The sequence below is a fragment of the Cherax quadricarinatus genome, chromosome 9 (genome assembly GCF_038502225.1).
Source record: "Cherax quadricarinatus isolate ZL_2023a chromosome 9, ASM3850222v1, whole genome shotgun sequence".
NCBI lineage: Eukaryota > Metazoa > Arthropoda > Malacostraca > Decapoda > Parastacidae > Cherax > Cherax quadricarinatus.
In genome coordinates, this window is record NC_091300.1 from 10,619,728 (window position 1) to 10,642,490 (window position 22,763).

The 22,763-nt window shown below is 42.0% G+C and overlaps 3 protein-coding genes across 5 annotated transcripts in view; 1 reads left to right on the plus strand and 2 right to left on the minus strand.

The window, feature by feature from the left end:
- The window catches only part of RpL23A (ribosomal protein L23A), a 42,856-nt gene extending 37,890 nt beyond the window's left edge, over positions 1-4,966 (minus strand). For all 3 annotated transcript variants that reach the window (XM_053773043.2, XM_053773042.2, XM_053773041.2), the window contains exon 1: positions 4,814-4,966. In XM_053773043.2, the coding sequence (XP_053629018.2) occupies positions 4,814-4,826 (13 nt within the window). In that variant the 5' untranslated portion in view covers positions 4,827-4,966. The remainder of the gene's footprint in view (positions 1-4,813) is intronic.
- Ppt2 (palmitoyl-protein thioesterase 2) overlaps positions 1-22,763 on the minus strand; it is a 529,716-nt gene that overhangs the window by 216,970 nt on the left and 289,983 nt on the right. The window lies entirely within an intron of this gene.
- Positions 12,135-22,763, plus strand: part of LOC128686214 (uncharacterized) — a 52,332-nt gene continuing 41,703 nt past the window's right edge. Inside the window, exons 1-2 of the mRNA XM_053773044.2 lie at positions 12,135-12,396; positions 12,989-13,106. Coding sequence (XP_053629019.1) covers positions 12,393-12,396; positions 12,989-13,106 — 122 coding nt within the window. The 5' untranslated portion in view covers positions 12,135-12,392. The remainder of the gene's footprint in view (positions 12,397-12,988; positions 13,107-22,763) is intronic.

Genomic DNA, 22,763 nt, shown 5'->3' on the forward strand with positions numbered 1-22,763 from the left:
GGAGTGAGATTAACAAGTTAAGAAAGCCTAGAGAACAAATGGATTTGTCAGTTAAAAATAGGAGAGGAGTTATTAAATGGAGAGTTAGAGGTATTGGGAAGATGGACGGAATATTTTGAGGAATTGTTAAATGTCGATGAAGATAGGGAAGCTGTGATTTTGTGTATAGGGCAAGGAGGAACAACATCTTGTAGGAGTGAGGAAGAGCCAGTTGTGAGTGTGGGGGAAGTTCGTGAGGCAGTAGGTAAAATGAAAGGGAGTAAGGCAGCTGGGATTGATGGGATAAAGATAGAAATGTTAAAAGCAGGTGGGGATATAGCTTTGGAGTGGTTGGTGCAATTATTTAATAAATGTATGGAAGAGGGTAAGGTACCTAGGGATTGGCAGAGAGCATGCATAGTTCCTTTGTATAAAGGCAAAGGGGATAAAAGAGAGTGCAAAAATTATAGGGGGATAAGTCTGTTGAGTATACCTGGCAAAGTGTATGGTCGAGTTATTATTGAAAGAATTAAGAGTTAGACGGAGAATAGGATAGCAGATGAACAAGGAGGCTTTAGGAAAGGTAGGGGGTGTGTGGACCAGGTGTTTACAGTGAAACATTTAAGTGAACAGTATTTAGATAAGGCTAAAGAGGTCTTTGTGGCATTTATGGATTTGGAAAAGGCATATGACAGGGTGGATAGGGGGGCAATGTGGCAGATGTTGCAGGTGTATGGTGTAGGAGGTAGGTTACTGAAAGCAGTGAAGAGTTTTTACGAGGAGAGTGAGGCTCAAGTTAGAGTATGTAGGAAAGAGGGAAATTATTTCCCAGTAAAAGTAGGCCTTAGACAAGGATGTGTGATGTCACCGTGGTTGTTTAATATATTTATAGATGGGGTTGTAAGAGAAGTAAATGCGAGGGTCTTGGCAAGAGGCGTGGAGTTAAAAGATAAAGAATCACACAAAGTGGGAGTTGTCACAGTTGCTCTTTGCTGATGACACTGTGCTCTTGGGAGATTCTGAAGAGAAGTTGCAGAGATTGGTGGATGAATTTGGTAGGGTGTGTAAAAGAAGAAAATTGAAAGTGAATACAGGAAAGAGTAAGGTTATGAGGATAACAAAAAGATTAGGTGATGAAAGATTGGATATCAGATTGGAGGGAGAGAGTATGGAGGAGGTGAATGTATTCAGATATTTGGGAGTGGACGTGTCAGCGGATGGGTCTATGAAAGATGAGGTGAATCATAGAATTGATGAGGGGAAAAGGGTGAGTGGTGCACTTAGGAGTCTGTGGAGACAAAGAACTTTGTCCTTGGAGGCAAAGAGGGGAATGTATGAGAGTATAGTTTTACCAACGCTCTTATATGGGTGTGAAGCATGTTGAAGAATGAAGAATGTTGCAGCAAGGAGAAGGCTGGAGGCAGTGGAGATGTCATGTCTGAGAGCAATGTGTGGTGTGAATATAATGCAGAGAATTCGTAGTTTGGAAGTTAAGAGGAGGTGCGGGATTACCAAAACTGTTGTCCAGAGGGCTGAGGAAGGGTTGTTGAGGTGGTTCGGACATGCGGAGAGAATGGAGCGAAACAGAATAACTTCAAGAGTGTATCAGTCTGTAGTGGAAGGAAGGCGGGGTAGGGGTCGGCCTAGGAAAGGTTGGAGGGAGGGGGTAAAGGAGGTTTTGTGTGCGAGGGGCTTGGACTTCCAGCAGGCAAGCGTGAGCGTGTTTGATAGGAGTGAATGGAGACAAATGGTTTTTAATACTTGACGTGCTGTTGGAGTGTGAGCAAAGTAACATTTATGAAGGGGTTCAGGGAAACCAGCAGGCTGGACTTCGAGTCCTGGAGATGGGAAGTACAGTGCCTGCACTCTGAAGGAGGGGTGTTAATGTTGCAGTTTAAAAACTGTAATGTAAAGCACCCTTCTGGCAAGACAGTGATGGAGTGAATGATGGTGAAAGTTTTTCTTTTTCGGGCCACCCTGCCTTGGTGGGAATCGACCAGTGTGATAATAAAATAAAAAATAAGTAATGTGCTAAAGATATCTCAAGACAAGACTCGCAGCCATTTAAATTTTTTTTATTCAGAACGGAAATGGGGAAGCGCCAGCTTGACAACAGAGTTTTGGATGAGTGGAACAAACTCGCATGTAGCATCACTGAAATGAAAACCCTGGGTAGCCTTAAAAATTGGTTAGACTGGCTGTGAGTTGGACATGCCTAGCATGGGTCAGTAGGCCTGCTCAGTGCTCCTCCTTTATGTTCCTGTAAACTTATATACAGAAGACAGCAAGTAATCTGCACAAATTAATCAACGAATCTCAGAATGGTTTTACAAAGGGGCGTTCCTGCCTTACGAATTAACTTTTTTCACTAAGGTATTTGAGGAGGTAGATCATGGTAATGAATATGATATTGTGTATATGGACTTCAGTAAGGCTTTTGACAGGGTCCCACATCAGAGACTATTGAGGAAAATTAAGACACATGGAATAGGAGGAGAATTTTTTTTCCTGAATAGAGGCATGGTTGACAAATAGGCAGCAGAGTTTGCATAAATGGGGAGAAATCAGAGTGGGGAAGTGTCACGAGCGGTGTTCCACAGGGGTCAGTGTTGGGCCCCCTGTTGTTCACAATCTACATAAACGACATTGATGAGGGCATAAAGAGCGACATAAGCAAGTTTGCCGATGACACCAAAATAGGCCGTCAAATTCATTCTGACGAGGACATGAGAGTGCTCCAGGAAGATTTGAATACTGATGCATTGGTCGAAGTGGCAGATGCAGTTTAATATAGACAAATGCAAAGTTCTAAATGTTGGACAGGAAAATAACCATGCCACATATAAACTAAATAATGTTGATCTTAATATTACGGATTGCGAAAAAGATTTAGGAGTCCTGGTTAGCAGTAATCTGAAACCAAGACAACAGTGCATAAGTGTTTGCAATAAAACATACAGAATCCTTGGCTTCATATCAAGATGCATAAATAATAGGAGTCCTCAAGTTGTTCTTCAACTCTATATATCCTTGGTTAGACCTCATTTAGATTATGCTGCACAGTTTTGGTCACCGTATTATAGAATAGATATAAATGCTCCAGAAAACATACAAAGGAGGATGACAAAGTTGATCCCATGTATCAGAAATCTTCCCTATGAGGTTAGACCGAGGTCCCTGAATCTGCACTCTCTAGAAAGGCGTAGAATTAGGGGGGATATGATTGAGGTGTATAAATGGAAGACAGGAATAAATAAAGGGGATGTAAATAACGTGCTGAAAATGTCTAGCCTAGACAGGACTCGTAGCAATGGTTTTAAGTTGGAAAAATTCAGATTCAGGAAGGATATAGGAAAGCACTGGTTTGGCAATAAGAGTTGTGGATGAGTGGAACAAACTTCCAAGTACAGTTATTGAGGCTAAAACGTTGTGTAGTTTTAAAAATAGGTTAGATAAATACACGAGTGAGTGTGGGTGGGTGAGAGTCGGACCTGATTAGCTTGTGCTACTAGGTCAGTTGTAGTGTTCCTTCCTTAAGTGAATGTGACCTGCCCTGACTAGGTTGGGGCATTGGCTTAAGCCTTTAGGAGACTTGGACCTGCCTCGCATGGGCCAGTAGGCCTGCGGCAGTGTTCCTTCTTTCTTATGTTCTTATGTTCAACCTCACAGAATTATATACAGAAGACAGTAGGGGGAGGTGAACAGTCCCTCAGTTAGGCCCTAGGAGCAGATGCTGAGCATCCTAATCTTCTAGATTCTGGAGTAAAGACTGGAAATTGGCCCCTATCTCATCTTCTGTATATAATTCTACAAGGCTAAGGGAATAATTACCTCCTTTTCTACAGTCTTCCGTTTTATGTTCTCGTATTGTACTGATAAAGCCACTGGTTGTTAACATGTCTACAAAACAAAGATACCCATATGTTACACGTGTCTAATTCATAAAAAACTAAGTTTTAAATAATAATAATAATCTTTATTTACTACAAGTACATGTACATGGTATACAGTCCTAGCTGACAACAATGACATACTACTACATAGAAAGCCACTTGTTATGCTGAGCATCTCGGGCAAATTAGGTCAGTGTCCCAGGATGCGACCCACACCAGTCCACTAACACCCAGGTACCCATTTTACTGATGGGGAACATAGACAACAGGTGGAAAGAAACACGCCCAATGTTTCTACTCTGGCTGGGAATCGAACCCAGACCCTCGCCGTGTGAAGCGAGAGCGTTAACCACCAGGCCACCTACGCTTTGCCCGAAACGCTGAGTATCCTATGAGAATTAAGATTACTGTCCGTCTTGTATAGTAATTTGTAACCATTTGTATTTGTTTACCAAAGTTTTTTCATAGGCACAAATATAACCATCTTCACTGCACACTATATTTTGTTGAGGGATCATACAACATTTAGGGAATAAAAGACATACGGGTTCGATCAAGAGGAAGAACAGGTCTAATTCCTTGCATCAAGAGCCCCTCAATATTGAGTATCGCGAGGGATATCCATTTACTACTGGTGAGTTAACATAGTAAAAATCATAAGGATTTTATCGCCACATTTACAAAATTCGATAGACGTGGTAAATGTAAAGTAAACCTCACAGTTTTTCACATAATAATAGAAGTGGCTCATTCAAGTCGACCACAACATCTGCACGTGGGACACATCATTATCTCACTATTTTCTTACTGAATCTCTATTTTTTTCAATGAAACACACTCCTAACACATCGCGGATATCCTTCCCGATGACACTTTCATCTTCTAGACTCTCCGTGATCACAGATAAAGTAAATGAAGGCGGTAAACTTCACGAGACTCACTTTTTGGAGGCATAGCGTGTGTTGTTCCACGGGAAAGAGGTGGTGAGGCGGCCGCTGAGGCAAGATGGCCGCTGACACCTGATGTGCGACATCCGCACCTCACTCTCAACTTTCCTTCTCCTTATTTTAGCGAACTAAGAAGGCGGAAGTCAAGACAATATAGGTAGCTGATAGTGAGAAAATATCGATAAACTGGATTAAAGATACTATAAACAATATGGAAGTTTTATTTAAAGCAGTTTCTCGTATTTTTTTTTTTAAGGACTTCAGTGAAGATAAGTCACATTGTTTGACTTTATTAGGTTATCTGTGGTTAGATTCTACATAATTTAGTATATAAAACTATTGTGAAAGTTTCAAATTATACAAGAGGTATATATAAAAGTTTATGAAAGCCTGGTCTCCAAGGGATACATTAAGTAATTTTAGTTATATATAATTACACATAAGCGCAGCTACACAAGTTTTTTAGTGATTACAATTGTCTTATATAGTAACATACGTGTAATTTACCTAGGATAACCTCAAAAAAAAAGTTATACGAAGGGACTTAGGTATCCCAACGGAGTATCTTCAAGAGGTTGCCAGATTTTTCTCTTTTTCTTCCTCCAACTTTTTTATTTTATTTTATTTCGCTCAAAACTCGAGAAGGTTCATCCAATCATCTTCAAATATGCACACTTCCGTACGGTAACAAGGACCAAATCCTAGGAACAACTGGCATGTTCACGTGACTTATGGCCCAAGTTGTTGTCGCCATTCCCAGCATCCTGGAATGGCTCGGACAAATACTGAACATACAGTAGCGGAGCTACGAACATTAACATGAGGTGTGGAGAGTGATATTTAGATGTGTTGGTGCAGATTTGACTATTTTATGTGTGAAAATAGTAAGTTTATTTAGGCACAAGTACACATAAGTACAATCATCATATGGTGTAAATTTTCTAGGATAACCCCCCAAAAAAGTCAGTGACTTATTTCCGTAGTGTGGAATTTTTATTCCCATTAAATCAAGTTAAATAATTTCCGGTCTACTTCTTCTGAACGGCTTCAGTATTTAATGGCTGTGCAACTTGGGGCCTGGAGAGTACCTATTAATTTTTGTTTACATACAGACAGTGAACTAGTAAAACAAAACTTGAAATGGTTGGAATCCCTGCCATAACTGGACAATGACTCATCTGCTTGGCTTCAAATTTTCAGTTCTGGGGCTAATTTGTTGACTACCAAGTTCACGCTGCTACTGAGGGACATTAAGTCACAGTTTGCCGATTTTGTTGAATAATTAGCGGTATTCATTTTATATTCAATAACTAAAGAATGCTTCTGCTGTTGGCTTCAAAATTTTATTGACGATGCATTTATTTAATTTATTTTATGTCTTTGCAAACAGTACATTGAGATTTTGTATTTACAATAGTGGGTTGCAATGCAAAGAGACCCTCTATTATGCCTAGGCATTATGGGCATTCTATAAGTTGGATAATATTTCATAAGTTTAGCTCGAATAGGCGTCAATTTGAAATTTTACTGAAATGGTAAAAACAAAATAAATTGCTGGAATCAATATTATTTACTGGAGAATGGATTTTTTGATCGGCTTCAAACCCTAAATGCTGGTATATCTCAATAGGAAGTATTTTATATCAAATTTAACCTGTATGGGTGCCAATTTCCAATTTTTGTTTTAAAAATATAAATCAAAATAACGTTTTTTCTTATAGGATTGTGGAGATTTTTAAATAGAAAATAAATCAGAAAAAAACAAGAAAAAAATAAATTCGCGATTTATGGTACTTTTTAAAAACAAATGTGAAGGACCTGGGAGTGATAATGTCAGAGAATCTCACTTTCAAACTCACAACAATGTTTCTATCACACCTGCTAGGAAAAATAATAGGATGGATAATGAAAACCTTCAAAAGTAGGGATGATAAACCAATGATGATTCTCTGATGATTCTCTTGTTCTCTCTAGGCTGGAATATTGTTGTACACTAACTGCCCCTTTCAAACTACAGACATGGAGAATGTACAGAAACTTACACTGCACGTATAGGTACAATGAAGCATCTAAATTACTGGGAACGTTTGAAGTCCCTGAAAGATACATGATAATATACACTTGGAAAATCATAGAGGGACTAGCCCCCCATATCTGCACATGGAAATCACTTCCTATGAAAGCAAAAGACTGGGCAGGCGGTGTAACATCCCCATAATGAAAAGCAGGGGCACCACGAGTACGCTAAGAGACAATACAGTAAGTGTCAGGGGCCCAAGACTATTCAACTGCCTCCCAGCATACATAGGGGGGGGGATTACTAATAGACCCCTGGCTATCTTCAAGAGGGAGGTGGACAGGCATCTAAAGTCAGTACCTGAGCAGCGGGCTGCGGTTCGTACATTGGTTTGCGTGCGGCCAGCAGTAACAGTCTGGTTGATCAGGCCCTAATCCACCACGAGGCTTAGTCATGGACTGGACCGCGGGGGCGTTGACCCCCGGAACACTCCAGGTTGAAGATTAAGACACCAACAATACCACCAGTCCGATAACATTCTTCTTTGCAAATATACAGGGTCTAAAGCCAGCAACAAACAACAAAATACCTTTCATCCGTGGACTGCTTGCAGAGGCAAAGGCAATGTTCGCGGCTTTCACTGAGACCCACATAAAGGATCACTTGGACAACGAAATATGGATCCCAGGTTACATCCTATACAGATGTGACAGAGTGAACAGGCAAAAGGGGGGGGGGGTTGGCCTGTACATTGCAGAGTCACTTGTTTGCACAGAACTGCTAAATGCCTCAAATGATGTAGTGGAAGTTTTAGCAGTAAAGGTCGAGAACCAAAACCTAGTCATTGTGGTAGTCTACAAGCCTCCGGATGCAACATCCCAGCAATTCCAGGAACAGCTGTTAAAAATTGACCACTGTCTGGAAAACCTTCCAGCTCCTGCACCCAACATCTTGCTCCTGGGGGATTTCAACTTAAGGCACCTAAAATGGAGGAATATAGCAAATAATATTGTTGCAGTAATAACACCAGGAGGCAGCTCTGATGAAAACTCACACTCACGCGAGCTTTTAAATCTCTGCACAAAATTCAATTTAAACCAGCAAATAATAGAGCCTACTAGACTGGAGAATACACTAGACCTCATCTTCACTAACAATGATGATCTGATAAGAAATGTCACCATATCAAAAACAATATACTCAGATCACAACATAATTGAGGTTCAGTCATGTATGCGCGGAGCCCCAGACCGACATAATGAGATTAGTCACGAGGGAGCATTCACCAAATTCAACTTCAATAACAAAAACATAAAGTGGGACCAAGTAAACCACGTCCTAACCGATATAAGCTGGGAAGATATACTAAGCAACACAGACCCCAACTTATGCCTAGAACAGATTAACTCGGTGGCACTCGATGTATGCACAAGGCTTATTCTTCTAAGAAAAAGGAGGAGTAGATGTAAAACAGAAAGAGACAGGCGCTTCCTTTACAGGCAACGGAAAAGAATAACAGAGCGGCTAAAAGAGGTCAATATATCTGAAATGCGTAGGGAGACACTGGTCAGAGAAATAGCAAGCATCGAACTTAAGCTAAAAGAATCCTTTAGGAGTCAGGAATCGCGGGAAGAACTAATAGCCATAAATGAAATCGAAGGAAACCCAAAGTATTTCTTCTCCTATGCCAAATCAAAATCGAGAACAACGTCCAGTATTGGGCCCCTACTTAAACAAGATGGGTCCTACACAGATGACAGCAAGGAAATGAGCGAGCTACTCAAGTCCCAATATGACAGTTTTTAGCAAGCCGCTAACCAGACTGAGAGTCGAAGATCAAAATGATTTTTTTATGAGAGAGCCACAAAATTTGATTAACACAAGCCTATCCGATGTTATCCTGACGCCAAATGACTTCGAACAGGCGATAAATGACATGCCCATGCACTCTGCCCCAGGGCCAGACTCATGGAACTCTGTGTTCATCAAGAACTGCAAGAAGCCCCTATCACGAGCATTTTCCATCCTATGGAGAGGGAGCATGGACACGGGGGTCGTCCCACAGTTACTAAAAACAACAGACATAGCCCCACTCCACAAAGTGGGCAGTAAAGCAACAGCAAAAAACTACAGACAAATAGCACTAACATCCCATATCATAAAAATCTTTGAAAGGGTCCTAAGAAGCAAGATCACCACCCATCTAGAAACCCATCAGTTACACAACCCAGGGCAACATGGGTTTAGAACAGGTCGCTCCTGTCTGTCTCAACTATTGGATCACTACGACAAGGTCCTAAATGCACTAGAAGACAAAAAGAATGCAGATGTAATATATACAGACTTTGCAAAAGCCTTCGACAAGTGTGACCATGGCTTAATAGCGCACAAAATGCGTGCTAAAGGAATAACAGGAAAAGTCGGTCGATGGATCTATAATTTCCTCACTAACAGAACACAGAGAGTAGTCGTCAACAGAGTAAAGTCCGAGGCAGCTACGGTGAAAAGCTCTGTTCCACAAGGCACAGTACTCGCTCCCATCTTGTTCCTCATCCTCATATCCGTCATAGACAAGGATGTCAGCCACAGCACCGTGTCTTCCTTTGCAGATGACACCCGAATCTGCATGACAGTGTCTTCCATTGCAGACACTGCAAAGCTCCAGGCGGACATCAACCAAATCTTTCAGTGGGCTGCAGAAAACAATATGAAGTTCAACGATGAGAAATTTCAATTACTCAGATATGGTAAACATGAGGAAATTAAATCTTCATCAGAGTACAAAACAAATTCTGGTCACAAAATAGAGCGAAACACCAACGTCAAAGACCTGGGAGTGATCATATCGGAGGATCTCACCTTCAAGGACCATAACACTGTATCAATCGCATCTGCTAGAAAAATGACAGGATGGATAATGAGAACCTTCAAAACTAGGGAGGCCAAGCCCATGATGACACTCTTCAGGTCACTTGTTCTATCTAGGCTGGAATATTGCTGCACACTAACAGCACCTTTCAAGGCAGGTGAAATTGCCGACCTAGAAAATGTACAGAGAACTTTCACGGCGCGCATAACGGAGATAAAACACCTCAATTATTGGGAGCGCTTGAGGTTCCTAAACCTGTATTCCCTGGAACGCAGGAGGGAGAGATACATGATTATATACACCTGGAAAATCCTAGAGGGACTAGTACCGAACTTGCACACGAAAATCACTCACTACGAAAGCAAAAGACTTGGCAGACGATGCACCATCCCCCCAATGAAAAGCAGGGGTGTCACTAGCACGTTAAGAGACCATACAATAAGTGTCAGGGGCCCGAGACTGTTCAACTGCCTCCCAGCACACATAAGGGGGATTACCAACAGACCCCTGGCAGTCTTCAAGCTGGCACTGGACAAACACCTAAAGTCAGTTCCGGATCAGCCGGGCTGTGGCTCGTACGTTGGTTTGCGTGCAGCCAGCAGCAACAGCCTGGTTGATCAGGCTCTGATCCACCAGGAGGCCTGGTCACAGACCGGGCCGCGGGGGCGTTGACCCCCGGAACTCTCTCCAGGTAAACTCCAGGTAAACGTATGCAACATATGGGAATCTTTATTCAGGAAACGTTTCGCCACACAGTGGCTTCATCAGTCCAATACAGCCACAAGCCTATGATGATTCTCTTCAAATCGCTGGTTCTTTCGAGGCTGGAATACTGCTGAACACTAACTGCCCTTTTCAAGGCAGGCGAAATTGCTGACCTGGAGAGTGTACAAAGAACTTTCACAGCACACATAGGTACAATAAGGGACCTAAATTACTGGGAACGGTTGAAGGCCCTTGATTTGTATTCTCTGGAACGCAGACGAGAGAGATACATGATCATACAACTGGGGAAATCCTAGAGGGATTAATACCAAACCTGCACACGAAAATCACTCCCTGTGAAAGCAAAAGACTCGACAGGAGATGCAACATTCCGCCAAAGAAAAGCAGGGGCGCCACGGGTACATTGAGAGACAACATAATAAGTGTCCGGGGCCCAAGACTGTTCAATTGCCTCCCAGCATACATAAGGGGGATTACCAATAGACCCCTGGCTGTCTTCAAGAAGGCACTGGACAGGCACCTAAAGTCAGTACCTGACCAACCGGGCTGTGGTTCGTACGTCATTTTGCGTGCGGCCGGCAGTAACAGCCTGGTTGATCAGACTGATCCACTATGAGGCCTGGTCTCGGACCGAGCCGCGGGGGCGTTGACCCCCGAAACCCTCTACAGGTAAACCCAAACATTTAGGTTGTACTACTACCCACACATTTACTTTGTACTACTACCCACACATTTACTTTGTACTACTACCCACACATTTACTTTGTACTACTACCCACACATTTACTTTGTACTACTACCCACACATTTACTTTGTACTACTACCCACACATTTAGGCTAGTAAGTTTATTTAGGAACAGGTACACAATACAATTATCATACATAGTTTAACACATGTGTAAATTACCTAGGATAATACCCCCCAAAAAAGTCAGACCAAGTTACTTATTTTCATTGGGGTCCTCGTACTGCCACTGAGCCATGAGCCGCAGTATTTAGCATTACGGGCTGGCTTAACAGTGATAAAACATTAATGTAAACAGATTACTAAAAAGCACAAGTGAGTATTACAAAGACAGGTCATATGAAGGATTCTGTTAGGTAGTGTATTTAAAAAATAATAAAGTTAGATTGGGTTTTAGGTTTAACATTTATGTGATATAATTGTGAGAAACACAGTTTAGAGACTTGACTAACTGATCCACCGGGTTAATAATCCGAATAAATCAGTTAAGTGTTCTATGTATGTAATAGGTGCAGTAATAAGTATGGATGTTTTGTATGGTGAGTAGGTTTAGTGTATTGAATATTGGTGGAGTGTGCTGCCTGTAGTGAGAATTTGTTATCATCTTCATAGTGACAGGGGTTAGAAATAAGAGAGTGATATAGGGCAGGAGGGCTTTGGAACTATGGCAAGTCTTGTAGCAGGGTTAAAAAATGCGTGACAGGGTTATGAGGAGTGACTTTGTGTCCTGACCTTGATGCCACATTATTTTAATCTATAAGTTAAAGTCAGTCTAATAAATACATATTTATTGTTTCGTAAGTCAGTTTGATAAACATTGGTTCTGTGCTTATTGTAAGTTATATTCCTCAGCTAGACTTTAAAAACATTAATAAGAGAACAATTTAAGTGTTGCGATTTAAAATTGTTGGAACCAATGTGGTTATTACAATTTGATTATTTAGAGGATTCTTTTGAGCAGTTGCACAGAAAATAATTTCCACTGGCATAAATTGGCATTCACATAACAGCATTAGCAGAAAACAATAAAATGGGAGGTAACAAAACCTAAAGTGAAGAGTAAGGGTTGTGTGTTTGTTTACTTGGTCAGCTGATACAGGAAGTATCACTTAACCTGCGAACTTGACATGACGTGATTGTGGGCCATTTAACTCTATTCTCCAGTGATTATTTTTCAGTCAACACCGTCCAAGTTATACAGGATCATCGTTTAAAATGGGTAGGAATCTTGCATATATTCAACACGTCTTAATAGGAAAGGAAGTATCGCTTACGTTGTAAGTGTAATGTAATCGACTTCCTGCAGCATATTTTTTCCTTCTTTGATCCTCTTGATGCATGTTGTCTTAGTTAATTTACAGGCAGTTGATTATTCCTTAAGGTTAAGTAAATCTAGGTGAAAATATAAATAAGAGTGAAAAGTAGGGAGAAAGGGTTCCCAGTGTTGGGGATTCAATTTACCTGGTTTTAAGATTCTGGGGTATATATTGTCGTATCAGACCCATAAATGTGTTTCTGAATGGGAACAATGTTGCTTAGGAATGTAGAGTGAAGATGCTGTATTATTATAATAGGCAAAAGAAAAAACCAAAACTGAAAATGGCAGGTATCCTTCATAAAACAAAGATTGCATAATGAAACTTGACTTTATAACCTCTATCATCACAATGCTAATGTTTGATACTGTTAGAGAATTCTTGACTTTAAGGAAAAGGCATTATTAACAAAATGTAATTGATTATGGCTTTCTTGGCCTTTGCTATTATATGTACAAGGTATTATAGTTATTCTACGAGTTGCATTATTTTCAGGTTGTTGCAAATGTTGTTGTATACTCCTGCTGGTGACAGTCATCATCATTGCTGGTAGCTTGGGTCTTTTTTCGGCCTTCTTCCCGTACCCAAGCCATGCATCTTGTCGCGTTGACTGGTAATTTTTTCCAATTCTTATGTTGCGTGTATCCAGAGTTTCATCACTTATAGTTTAAAACCAGTTGAAGATATCAACTAAGTACAAAAGATTACAAAACTGACATAATTCTGCAGATATACTGTGGTAGATTTTTAATAGTTTTTGCTCCTCAGTAATTTACTGGTGGTCTGATTACAGGTCATATTTCAATTGGGGTAATCACACCCCCATACACTGGGAAGCAGAAAGAAAGAAATTTTGAAAATTAATACAGGTCGACCATCGCTAGTCCAACATCATTGGGACCACTAAATTCCTTAAGAAAATCTCTTTCTGGTCTGCCAGAGTTAATTGCACTCAGTAGGTGCCTCATAAAATGGATGCAATACTTACACTAGCTGAAATTAGTGTCAGATTAGTGATGGAACCAGATTAGTGATAGCCAGCCTGTACTATAGTTGGTAAGAACCATAGAAACAAGCAAATTGTTATCAGAATACATAATTGTTGCAAAACAGGTTACATTTTGTATGAGTCATTTTGAAAAGTCCATGTATATATATTATAGTAGTAGGTAGGTAGACAGCAACCACCCAGGGAGGTACTACCATCCTGCCAAGCGAGTGTAAAACGAGAAAACGAGAGTCTGTAATTGTTTTACATGATGGTAGGATTGGTGGTGTCTTTTGTCTGCCTCATAAATATGCAAGGTTACAGGTACGTCTTGCTACTTCTACTTACACTTAGGCCACACTACACATACAAGTACACGTTTATTTATACACACTCGTCTGGAGTTACCTGGAGTTTACCTGGAGAGTTCCGGGGGTCAACGCCCCCGCGGCCCGGTCTGTGACCAGGCCTCCTGGTGGATCAGAGCCTGATCAACCAGGCTGTTGCTGCTGGCTGCACGCAAACCAACGTACGAGCCACAGCCCGGCTGATCAGGAACTGACTTTAGGTGCTTGTCCAGTGCCAGCTTGAAGACTGCCAGGGGTCTGTTGGTAATCCCCATTATGTGTGCTGGGAGGCAGTTGAACAGTCTCGGGCCCCTGACACTTATTGTATGGTCTCTTAACGTGCTAGTGACACCCCTGCTTTTCATTGGGGGGATGGTGCATCGTCTGCCAAGTCTTTTGCTTTCGTAGTGAGTGATTTTCGTGTGCAAGTTCGGTACTAGTCCCTCTAGGATTTTCCAGATGTATATAATCATGTATCTCTCCCTCCTGCGTTCCAGGGAATACAGGTTTAGGAACCTCAAGCGCTCCCAGTAATTGAGGTGTTTTATCTCCGTTATGCGCGCCGTGAAAGTTCTCTGTACATTTTCTAGGTCGGCAATTTCACCTGCCTTGAAAGGTGCTGTTAGTGTGCAGCAATATTCCAGCCTAGATAGAACAAGTGACCTGAAGAGTGTCATCATGGGCTTGGCCTCCCTAGTTTTGAAGGTTCTCATTATCCATCCTGTCATTTTTCTAGCAGATGCGATTGATACAATGTTATGGTCCTTGAAGGTGAGATCCTCCGACATGATCACTCCCAGGTCTTTGACGTTGGTGTTTCGCTCTTATTTTGTGGCCAGAATTTGTTTTGTACTCTGATGAAGATTTAATTTCTTCATGTTTACCATATCTGAGTAATTGAAGTTTCTCATCGTTTAACTTCATATTGTTTTCTGCAGCCCACTGAAAGATTTGGTTGATGTCCGCCTGGAGCCTTGCAGTGTCTGCAATGGAAGACACTGTCATGCAGATTCGGGTGTCATCTGCAAAGGAAGACACGGTGCTGTGGCTGACATCCTTGTCTGTGTCGGATATGAGGATGAGGAACAAGATGGGAGCGAGTACTGTGCCTTGTGGAACAGAGCTTTTCACCGTAGCTGCCTCGGACTTTACTCTGTTGACGACTACTCTCTGTGTTCTGTTAGTGAGGAAATTATAGATCCATCGACCGACTTTTCCTGTTATTCCTTTAGCACGCATTTTGTGCGCTATTAAGCCATGGTCACACTTGTCGAAGGCTTTTGCAAAGTCTGTATATATTACATCTGCATTCTTTTTGTCTTCTAGTGCATTTAGGACCTTGTCGTAGTGATTCAATAGTTGAGACAGATAGGAGCGACCTGTTCTAAACCCATGTTGCCCTGGGTTGTGTAACTGATGGGTTTCTAGATGGGTGGTGATCTTGCTTCTTAGGACCCTTTCAAAGATTTTTATGATATGGGATGTTAGTGCTATTGGTCTGTAGTTCTTTGCTGTTGCTTTACTGCCCCCTTTGTGGAGTGGGGCTATGTCTGTTGTTTTTAGTAACTGTGGGACGACCCCCGTGTCCATGCTCCCTCTCCATAGGATGGAAAAGGCTCGTGATAGGGGCTTCTTGCAGTTCTTGATGAACACAGAGTTCCATGAGTCTGGCCCTGGGGCAGAGTGCATGGGCATGTCATTTATCGCCTGTTCAAAGTCATTTGGCGTCAGGATAACATCGGATAGGTTTGTGTTAATCAAATTTTGTGGCTCATAAAAAATTCATTTTGATCTTCGACTCTCAGTCTGGTTAGCGGCTTGCTAAAAACCGAGTCATACTGGGACTTGAGTAGCTCACTCATTTCCTTGCTGTCATCTGTGTAGGACCCTTCTTGTTTAAGTAGGGGCCCAATACTGGACGTTTTTCTCGATTTTGATTTGGCATAGGAGAAGAAATACTTTGGGTTTCTTTCGATTTCATTTATGGCTTTTAGTTCTTCCCACGATTCCTGACTCCTAAAGGATTCTTTTAGCTTAAGTTCGATGCTTGCTATTTCTCTGACCAGTGTCTCCCTACGCATTTCAGATATATTGACCTCTTTTAGCCGCTCTGTTATTCTTTTCCATCGCCTGTAAAGGGAGCGCCTGTCTTTCTATTTTACATCTACTCCTCCTTTTTCTTAGAGGAATAAGCCTTGTGCAAACATCGAGTGCCACTGAGTTAATCTGTTCTAGGCATAAGTTGGGGTCTGTGTTGCTTAGTATATCTTCCCAGCTTATATCGGTTAGGAATTGGTTTACTTGGTCCCACTTTATGTTTTTGTTATTGAAGTTGAATTTGGTGAATGCTCCCTCGTGACTAGTCTCATTATGTTGGTCTGGGGCTCCACGCATACATGTCTGAACCTCAATTATGTTGTGATCTGAGTATATTGTTTTTGATATGGTGACATTTCTTATCAGATCATCATTGTTAGTGAAGATGAGGTCTAGTGTATTCTCCAGTCTAGTAGGCTCTATTATTTGCTGGTTTAAATTGAATTTTGTGCAGAGATTTAAAAGCTCGTGTGAGTGTGAGTTTTCATCAGAGCTGCCTCCTGGTGTTATTACTGCAACAATATTATTTGCTATATTCCTCCATTTTAGGTGCCTTAAGTTGAAATCCCCCAGGAGCAAGATGTTGGGTGCAGGAGCTGGAAGATTTTCCAGACAGTGGTCAATTTTTAACAGCTGTTCCTGGAATTGCTGGGATGTTGCATCCAGAGGCTTGTAGACTACCACAATGACTAGGTTTTGGTTCTCGACCTTTACTGCTAAAACTTCCACTACATCATTTGAGGCATTCAGCAGTTCTGTGCAAACAAGTGACTCTGCAATGTACAGGCCAACCCCCCCCCCCCTTTTGCCTGTTCACTCTGTCACATCTGTATAGGTTGTAACCTGGGATCCATATTTCGTTGTCCAAGTGATCCTTTATGTGGGTCTCAGTGAAAGCCGCAAACATTGCCTTTGCCTCTGCAAGCAGTCCACGGATGAAAGGTATTTTGTTGTTTGTTGCTGGCTTTAGACCCTGTATATTTGCAAAGAAGAATGTTATCGGACTGGTGGTATTGTTGGTACTGGGGGGGGATTTTTTTTCCGGCATTAGTATCTGTATCTGTTGGTTTGGAGTGGAGGCCATCGACTGTGGTTCCACTCCAGGAATAACTGGATTTGGTGTACGATTTCTGCCATTTCCTGCCAGTTTTTTTTCCTTCCTGGCACTAAAAAACCTCTCCCTCTTGAGTGGCTGTGGCTACTCAGGTTTTCCCATGGCCTGGATGTTTTGTATCTTTTTGTCCCCTTTAGATGGTATGCCTGGCAATTTAAGTTATAGCAGACTTTCCTGTACTGAAGAGGTACACAGTTCAGGGTGAAAAAGCTTACAGGAAGGGAGTTTGCATTTTCCTGTTGTCATATGGGCATGGCATTTTCTAGGGTGGTCATAGTTGCACGTCCCATCTGTTTTTCCAGATTTCCCATGCCAGCAGATACCAAGTGCATAGTATGTGCACAGGCTTGGTTTCCGTTTGCCTTGGGTTTCTGTGACTGTATTCCCTGTTGGTGCATGTTTCCCTGTCTTACTTCTATCCTCCCTAGCACCAACAATGGAGCTCCCACCAGTTGTTTTTGGTAATATATCCTCACTATTGCTAGTGGAGTCCTCTTGTTTGCTATTTCCTGCAGTATTTCTAGTTTGCAATATTGGTTTTATCTTATCTTTGACTACACTTGTTTCCCTACTATGGCTCCTGTCCCCTATGTGGTCATTTATATGTATTCCTTCCTGCGTATACTTCCCGACTACCTGGACAAAATCTCCAGCTTCACCATTTCTGTCTCCCAGGACAGCATCTCCAGCTTCACCATTACTGTCTCCCAGGACAGCACCTCCAGCTTCACCATTACTGTCTCCCAGGACAGCACCTCCAGCTTCACCATTTCTGTCTCCCAGGACAGCACTATCAGCCCCACATTTACTGACTACCAGGACTTCATCTCCAGCCTTACAGTTTCTGACTACATGGCCAGTATCAAGGGCAGTACCATTCAGCACAGACTTTTTATGTTCCCATCTGTTGTAGAAAGCTTCCAGGTTGTCTATGAAAGCAGCTTTGATGTTGTCCTCTTTTAATACCCTTGTGATTTTAGTCCACAGATTTATCTCATTTGGGCATACCCAAAAACATTTCCCTGTTTTAACACTGCTTGTAGCTAGTTCTTGGATATCTGCACAAGGGGCGTGACACCAATTTCCACACAAATGACAATTTATCCATGTGGAAGCCCATTTGTTTGACTGACCACAGACTACACACAGCTTCATAATGATTTAAATGGTTGATTTACTGCAATTCTACTAGCAACCTCTTGAATATTCTATTAATAACCTCCTTAAATGAAGCTCTAGCTATTTGTATTTCTGTTTCTAACTGTTTTTGTATATTGGACAGCTTACCGTGCACGTTCCTGATATATATTTAATGTTTGTGTTTATAAGGGCGCCTACAACCCCATCCGTTTACAGTCTGCTTTATTGTCCAACGAAACCGTTTGAAACCAGTCAAGGGTTCGGACCAGTCAAGGGTTCGGACCAGTCAAGGGTTCGGACCAGTCAAGGGTTCGGACCAGTCAAGGGTTCGGACCAGTCAAGGGTTCGGACCAGTCAAGGGTTCGGACCAGTCAAGGGTTCGGACCAGTCAAGGGTTCGGACCAGTCAAGGGTTCGGACCAGTCAAGGGTTCGGACCAGTCAAGGGTTCGGACCAGTCAAGGGTTCGGACCAGTCAAGGGTTCGGACCAGTCAAGGGTTCGGACCAGTCAAGGGTTCGGACCAGTCAAGGGTTCGGACCAGTCAAGGGTTCGGACCAGTCAAGGGTTCGGACCAGTCAAGGGTTCGGACCAGTCAAGGGTTCGGACCAGTCAAGGGTTCGGACCAGTCAAGGGTTCGGACCAGTCAAGGGTTCGGACCAGTCAAGGGTTCGGACCAGTCAAGGGTTCGGACCAGTCAAGGGTTCGGACCAGTCAAGGGTTCGGACCAGTCAAGGGTTCGGACCAGTCAAGGGTTCGGACCAGTCAAGGGTTCGGACCAGTCAAGGGTTCGGACCAGTCAAGGGTTCGGACCAGTCAAGGGTTCGGACCAGTCAAGGGTTTGGACCAGTCAAGGGTTTGGACCAGTCAAGGGTTCGGACCAGTCAAGGGTTCGGACCAGTCAAGGGTTCGGACCAGTCGATCTGATCTGATCAGTGGGTCGCTTATTTAAAACATACTGGTCGGTGATTTGGGCTAACACATGAAGGATCTACTGGAAATTATCTACCCGAGTAATATGTGATTTGATTGATACAAAAGTATAACTTGCGTGTTGAAGAAACCGGTGATTTCTGGTAGCTCCTACAACGACGAACGGTCGACCTCAACCCTTGTTTATCAATCGCTGTATCTAGCTTTTCTATTTTTTTTTTTTCCGTCTCCACCACAATAAATGCTATATTATCACTATAGTTGACTGGTGGAAATTTTGGAGGAAGGACGCTTTTTCTGTAGTAATATTTGCTTCTTGTTATGTATATTGCGACCGCTGGTAACTACAGGTTATGAGATTCACAGTATACGTCTGGTATTTCAAGAAAATAGAAACTAATGAAAGTCACTCCACTCCACTAAGTACTATTACAATACTGGTTAGTTGCTACTATAACACTGTATTCTGCTAATCACTGGTATCCCTAGATTGTATGTGAGTACACTAGCAGGCCAGGAAGATTTAAAACAGCTGACCAGTGTGGTAGGTTTCTGGCCACTTCTGGCACCTGCCTCTATAGGCTTATCACTTCATTTACAAATTCACCTGTTTTCAAATGACACTTTAGCCTTTATTATCTATATACTATTATCTATACTAGGGAGCCACTGTAGTATACACTAGACACTATGTATACACAATATTATCAGGGAGACTTTCTTTCCTCTGACAAAGAAGAGTTCTATTATTATTATTTTGCACACGGCACACTAGGCCTATTCCCCTCTGGCAGTAAACTCTGCTAGGTAGTGCACACTAATTCTCCTTTTTTGACTCAGTATATAATGTCTTCCGCCCAAGATTGGATCCAGGCGCTAGAGGGATGTATCGTATAAGATTGATGGCACAAATTAAAGTTCTAGCACGTAAGAGCGACCGTGAAAACACGAGAAAACACGGAGCACAACGGGGCACGCTGGCACGCATCTATACCATGTCTATACAATGTTCTGTGAACAGAGTCCCACAGAACCTATAACAATGATGAGACAGAGACGATCTTCCAACAAGGGCCAATAAGGGAGATTTAGGCATGTCTTTTCAAGAATACGTCCAACCACCAAGCGAGTCTAGACCAGACTGAATACTTCAGGCGAGGTGTGAACACCCCCCCTCGATCACGTGATAGCTCTGTGGACAGTTGTTGCTCAGCAATAGAGCAGCCGGCAGAGTAACGAGCCACAAGTGATAATTACAATAGTTAGACAATCAAGACTTGAACTATGAGCACATAATATTAATATATGAAGGTTACATCCTACCTAACAAAAGTAACTAAGTCAAATAATAATATAAAGCAATATATTTACGATTTGGCTATTATCGTAAATATAAGCAATATAAAATTATATGAAAAGGTAATATACATTATATACATAATATACATCATATACATTGTGACCCATTCAGGGGGTGTAACCCCCCCCCCAACACGACAAACGGCCGCACTAGGAGTTGCGTTAATGTCTTTCACATTATTACTGATTACTCATGTCACATTAATAACACAATTTAATATAAAAAATAAATCTGAGTCAATCTTGTGCCAAGCACTTCCATAATTTCACAGTGTCTATATCACTAAGTTATGCCCCTAGTACTAGGGCAGTACACAGTATCATATCTCTGCATACTCGTTATGTACATCAGTGTAGACAGGATAGCGTAGACAAGCATGACACGTTGAGGCTCGATCATAAAGGAGACTGCATATAAACAATAGTCTTGTTCGATAGACGGGAGACAGCATTCCACTCTTAAGTAGTGGTTGTGGAATGCTATGCAGTATGGACATCTGATTATGAAACAGCTTAAGGTGTGTAGTGAGGGGGGGGGTCTGCGGCAGGACAGTGTTCCGCCACGCAGTAACATCGCCCACACAACACTACAAACTCATCACTCAGCTTCTGTCTGCTTACACATATATCCCCACTACTGTGAATATATAAATAGATTAATTAGACATGAGTATATATAGTTAACATGGGCTAGAGAGATTACGTTACTTTACTGAATTTGACAGCAAGTAACAAAAGGTATTTGGGCATAAAATTACGTTAATTTAATGTAACTGATAATTATTAAGGACGTGACAGAGCGTCAGCAATTACATTACAATGAACACTTATATGTTTTATACTAATACAGTAAGGCTGGATTCTGAGAGCCCACCTCATGATCCTAGCATTTTTACTCTTCATAGTATTTATATAAGTGAGTGGATTGTGGTCTGAAAAAACGTTAATTTTAAATGGGGAAGTGCCCAAATACACGTCAAAATGTTCCAAGGACACCACAAGAGCTAGAGCCTCTTTCTCAATAGTGGCATAATTTTTCTGGTGTCGTTTGAGCTTATATGAATAGTAACATATAGGATGGAGAATATCAGTGGATGTTGACTGTTGGAGCAGCACAGCACCCACTGCATGACCACTCGCATCTATATGTAAAAAGAAAGGAAGATTGAAATTAGGACTCCTCAACACTGGAGCAGAGGAAAGCAAACGCTTCAACCTTTTGAACGAGTCTGAACAATCTCTAGTCCAGATGAACTGAACTTTGCTACTAGTAAGCTTAGTGAGAGGAACTGCAATCTGAGAAAAGTTTGGACAGAACCTGCGATAATATCCTGCCATACCCAGGAATCTCTGTACTCCCTTCCTATCCTGTGGCACTGGAAATTCAGAAATTGCATGAACCTTAGCCTCAATAGGAGCAACCTCACCTTGGCCGATACAAAAGCCTAGATATGTAATCTTGGCTTGACCAAAACTACATTTAGCTAAGTTAACAGTGAAGTTGTAGTGCGCCAGTCTCTCAAACAGTGCTCTGAGATGCGTCAAGTGCTGTTCCCACTCGTCACTGTACACCACTAAGTCGTCAAGGTAGGCTTCTACTCCCTCTAAGTTGTGGGTCAACTCATTCATTATACGTTGGAATGAAGAAGCCGCGTTACATAGGCCTAAGGGGGTGACGAGGTAGTTAAACAATCCATCTTGAACAATAAAAGCAGATATTTCTTGAGCACGTTCAGTAAGCGGAACTTGATAATAGCCTCGTAAGAGATCTAAACGGCTGACAAACTGGGCTCCTGACACACGGTCAATAAGGCCGTCAATGCGAGGTAGAGGATAACCATCAGGCAAGGTGACAGAGTTCACTTTCCTGTAATCAGTGCACATCCTGAAACTATGGTCAGGTTTAGGCACTAAAATACATGGAGATGCCCATGGACTTTTATTGCACTCGATAAGTCCGTGAGATAACAGAAAATCAACCTCTTCTCTCAATGCTTTATGCTTCGTTGGACTCATCCTATATGGTGATTGCTTAATGGGTGACGCTCCCTGTACATCAACGTCATGTACACCCAGAGTACAACATTTAGGAACGTTGCTGAACAATTCAGGGAAATGCAAAATCATGTTTTTAATATCACCAGCTTTATCAATCCCAAGGTTACTAAGAAAATTGTCTAGTGATTGTAGAGTCACTGAATTTTCTAAACAGACCGGGCTGCGGGGGCGTTGACCCCCGGAACTCTCTCCAGGTAAACTCCAGGTATACCTCTAGAGATGTCAGGTAGACTGACG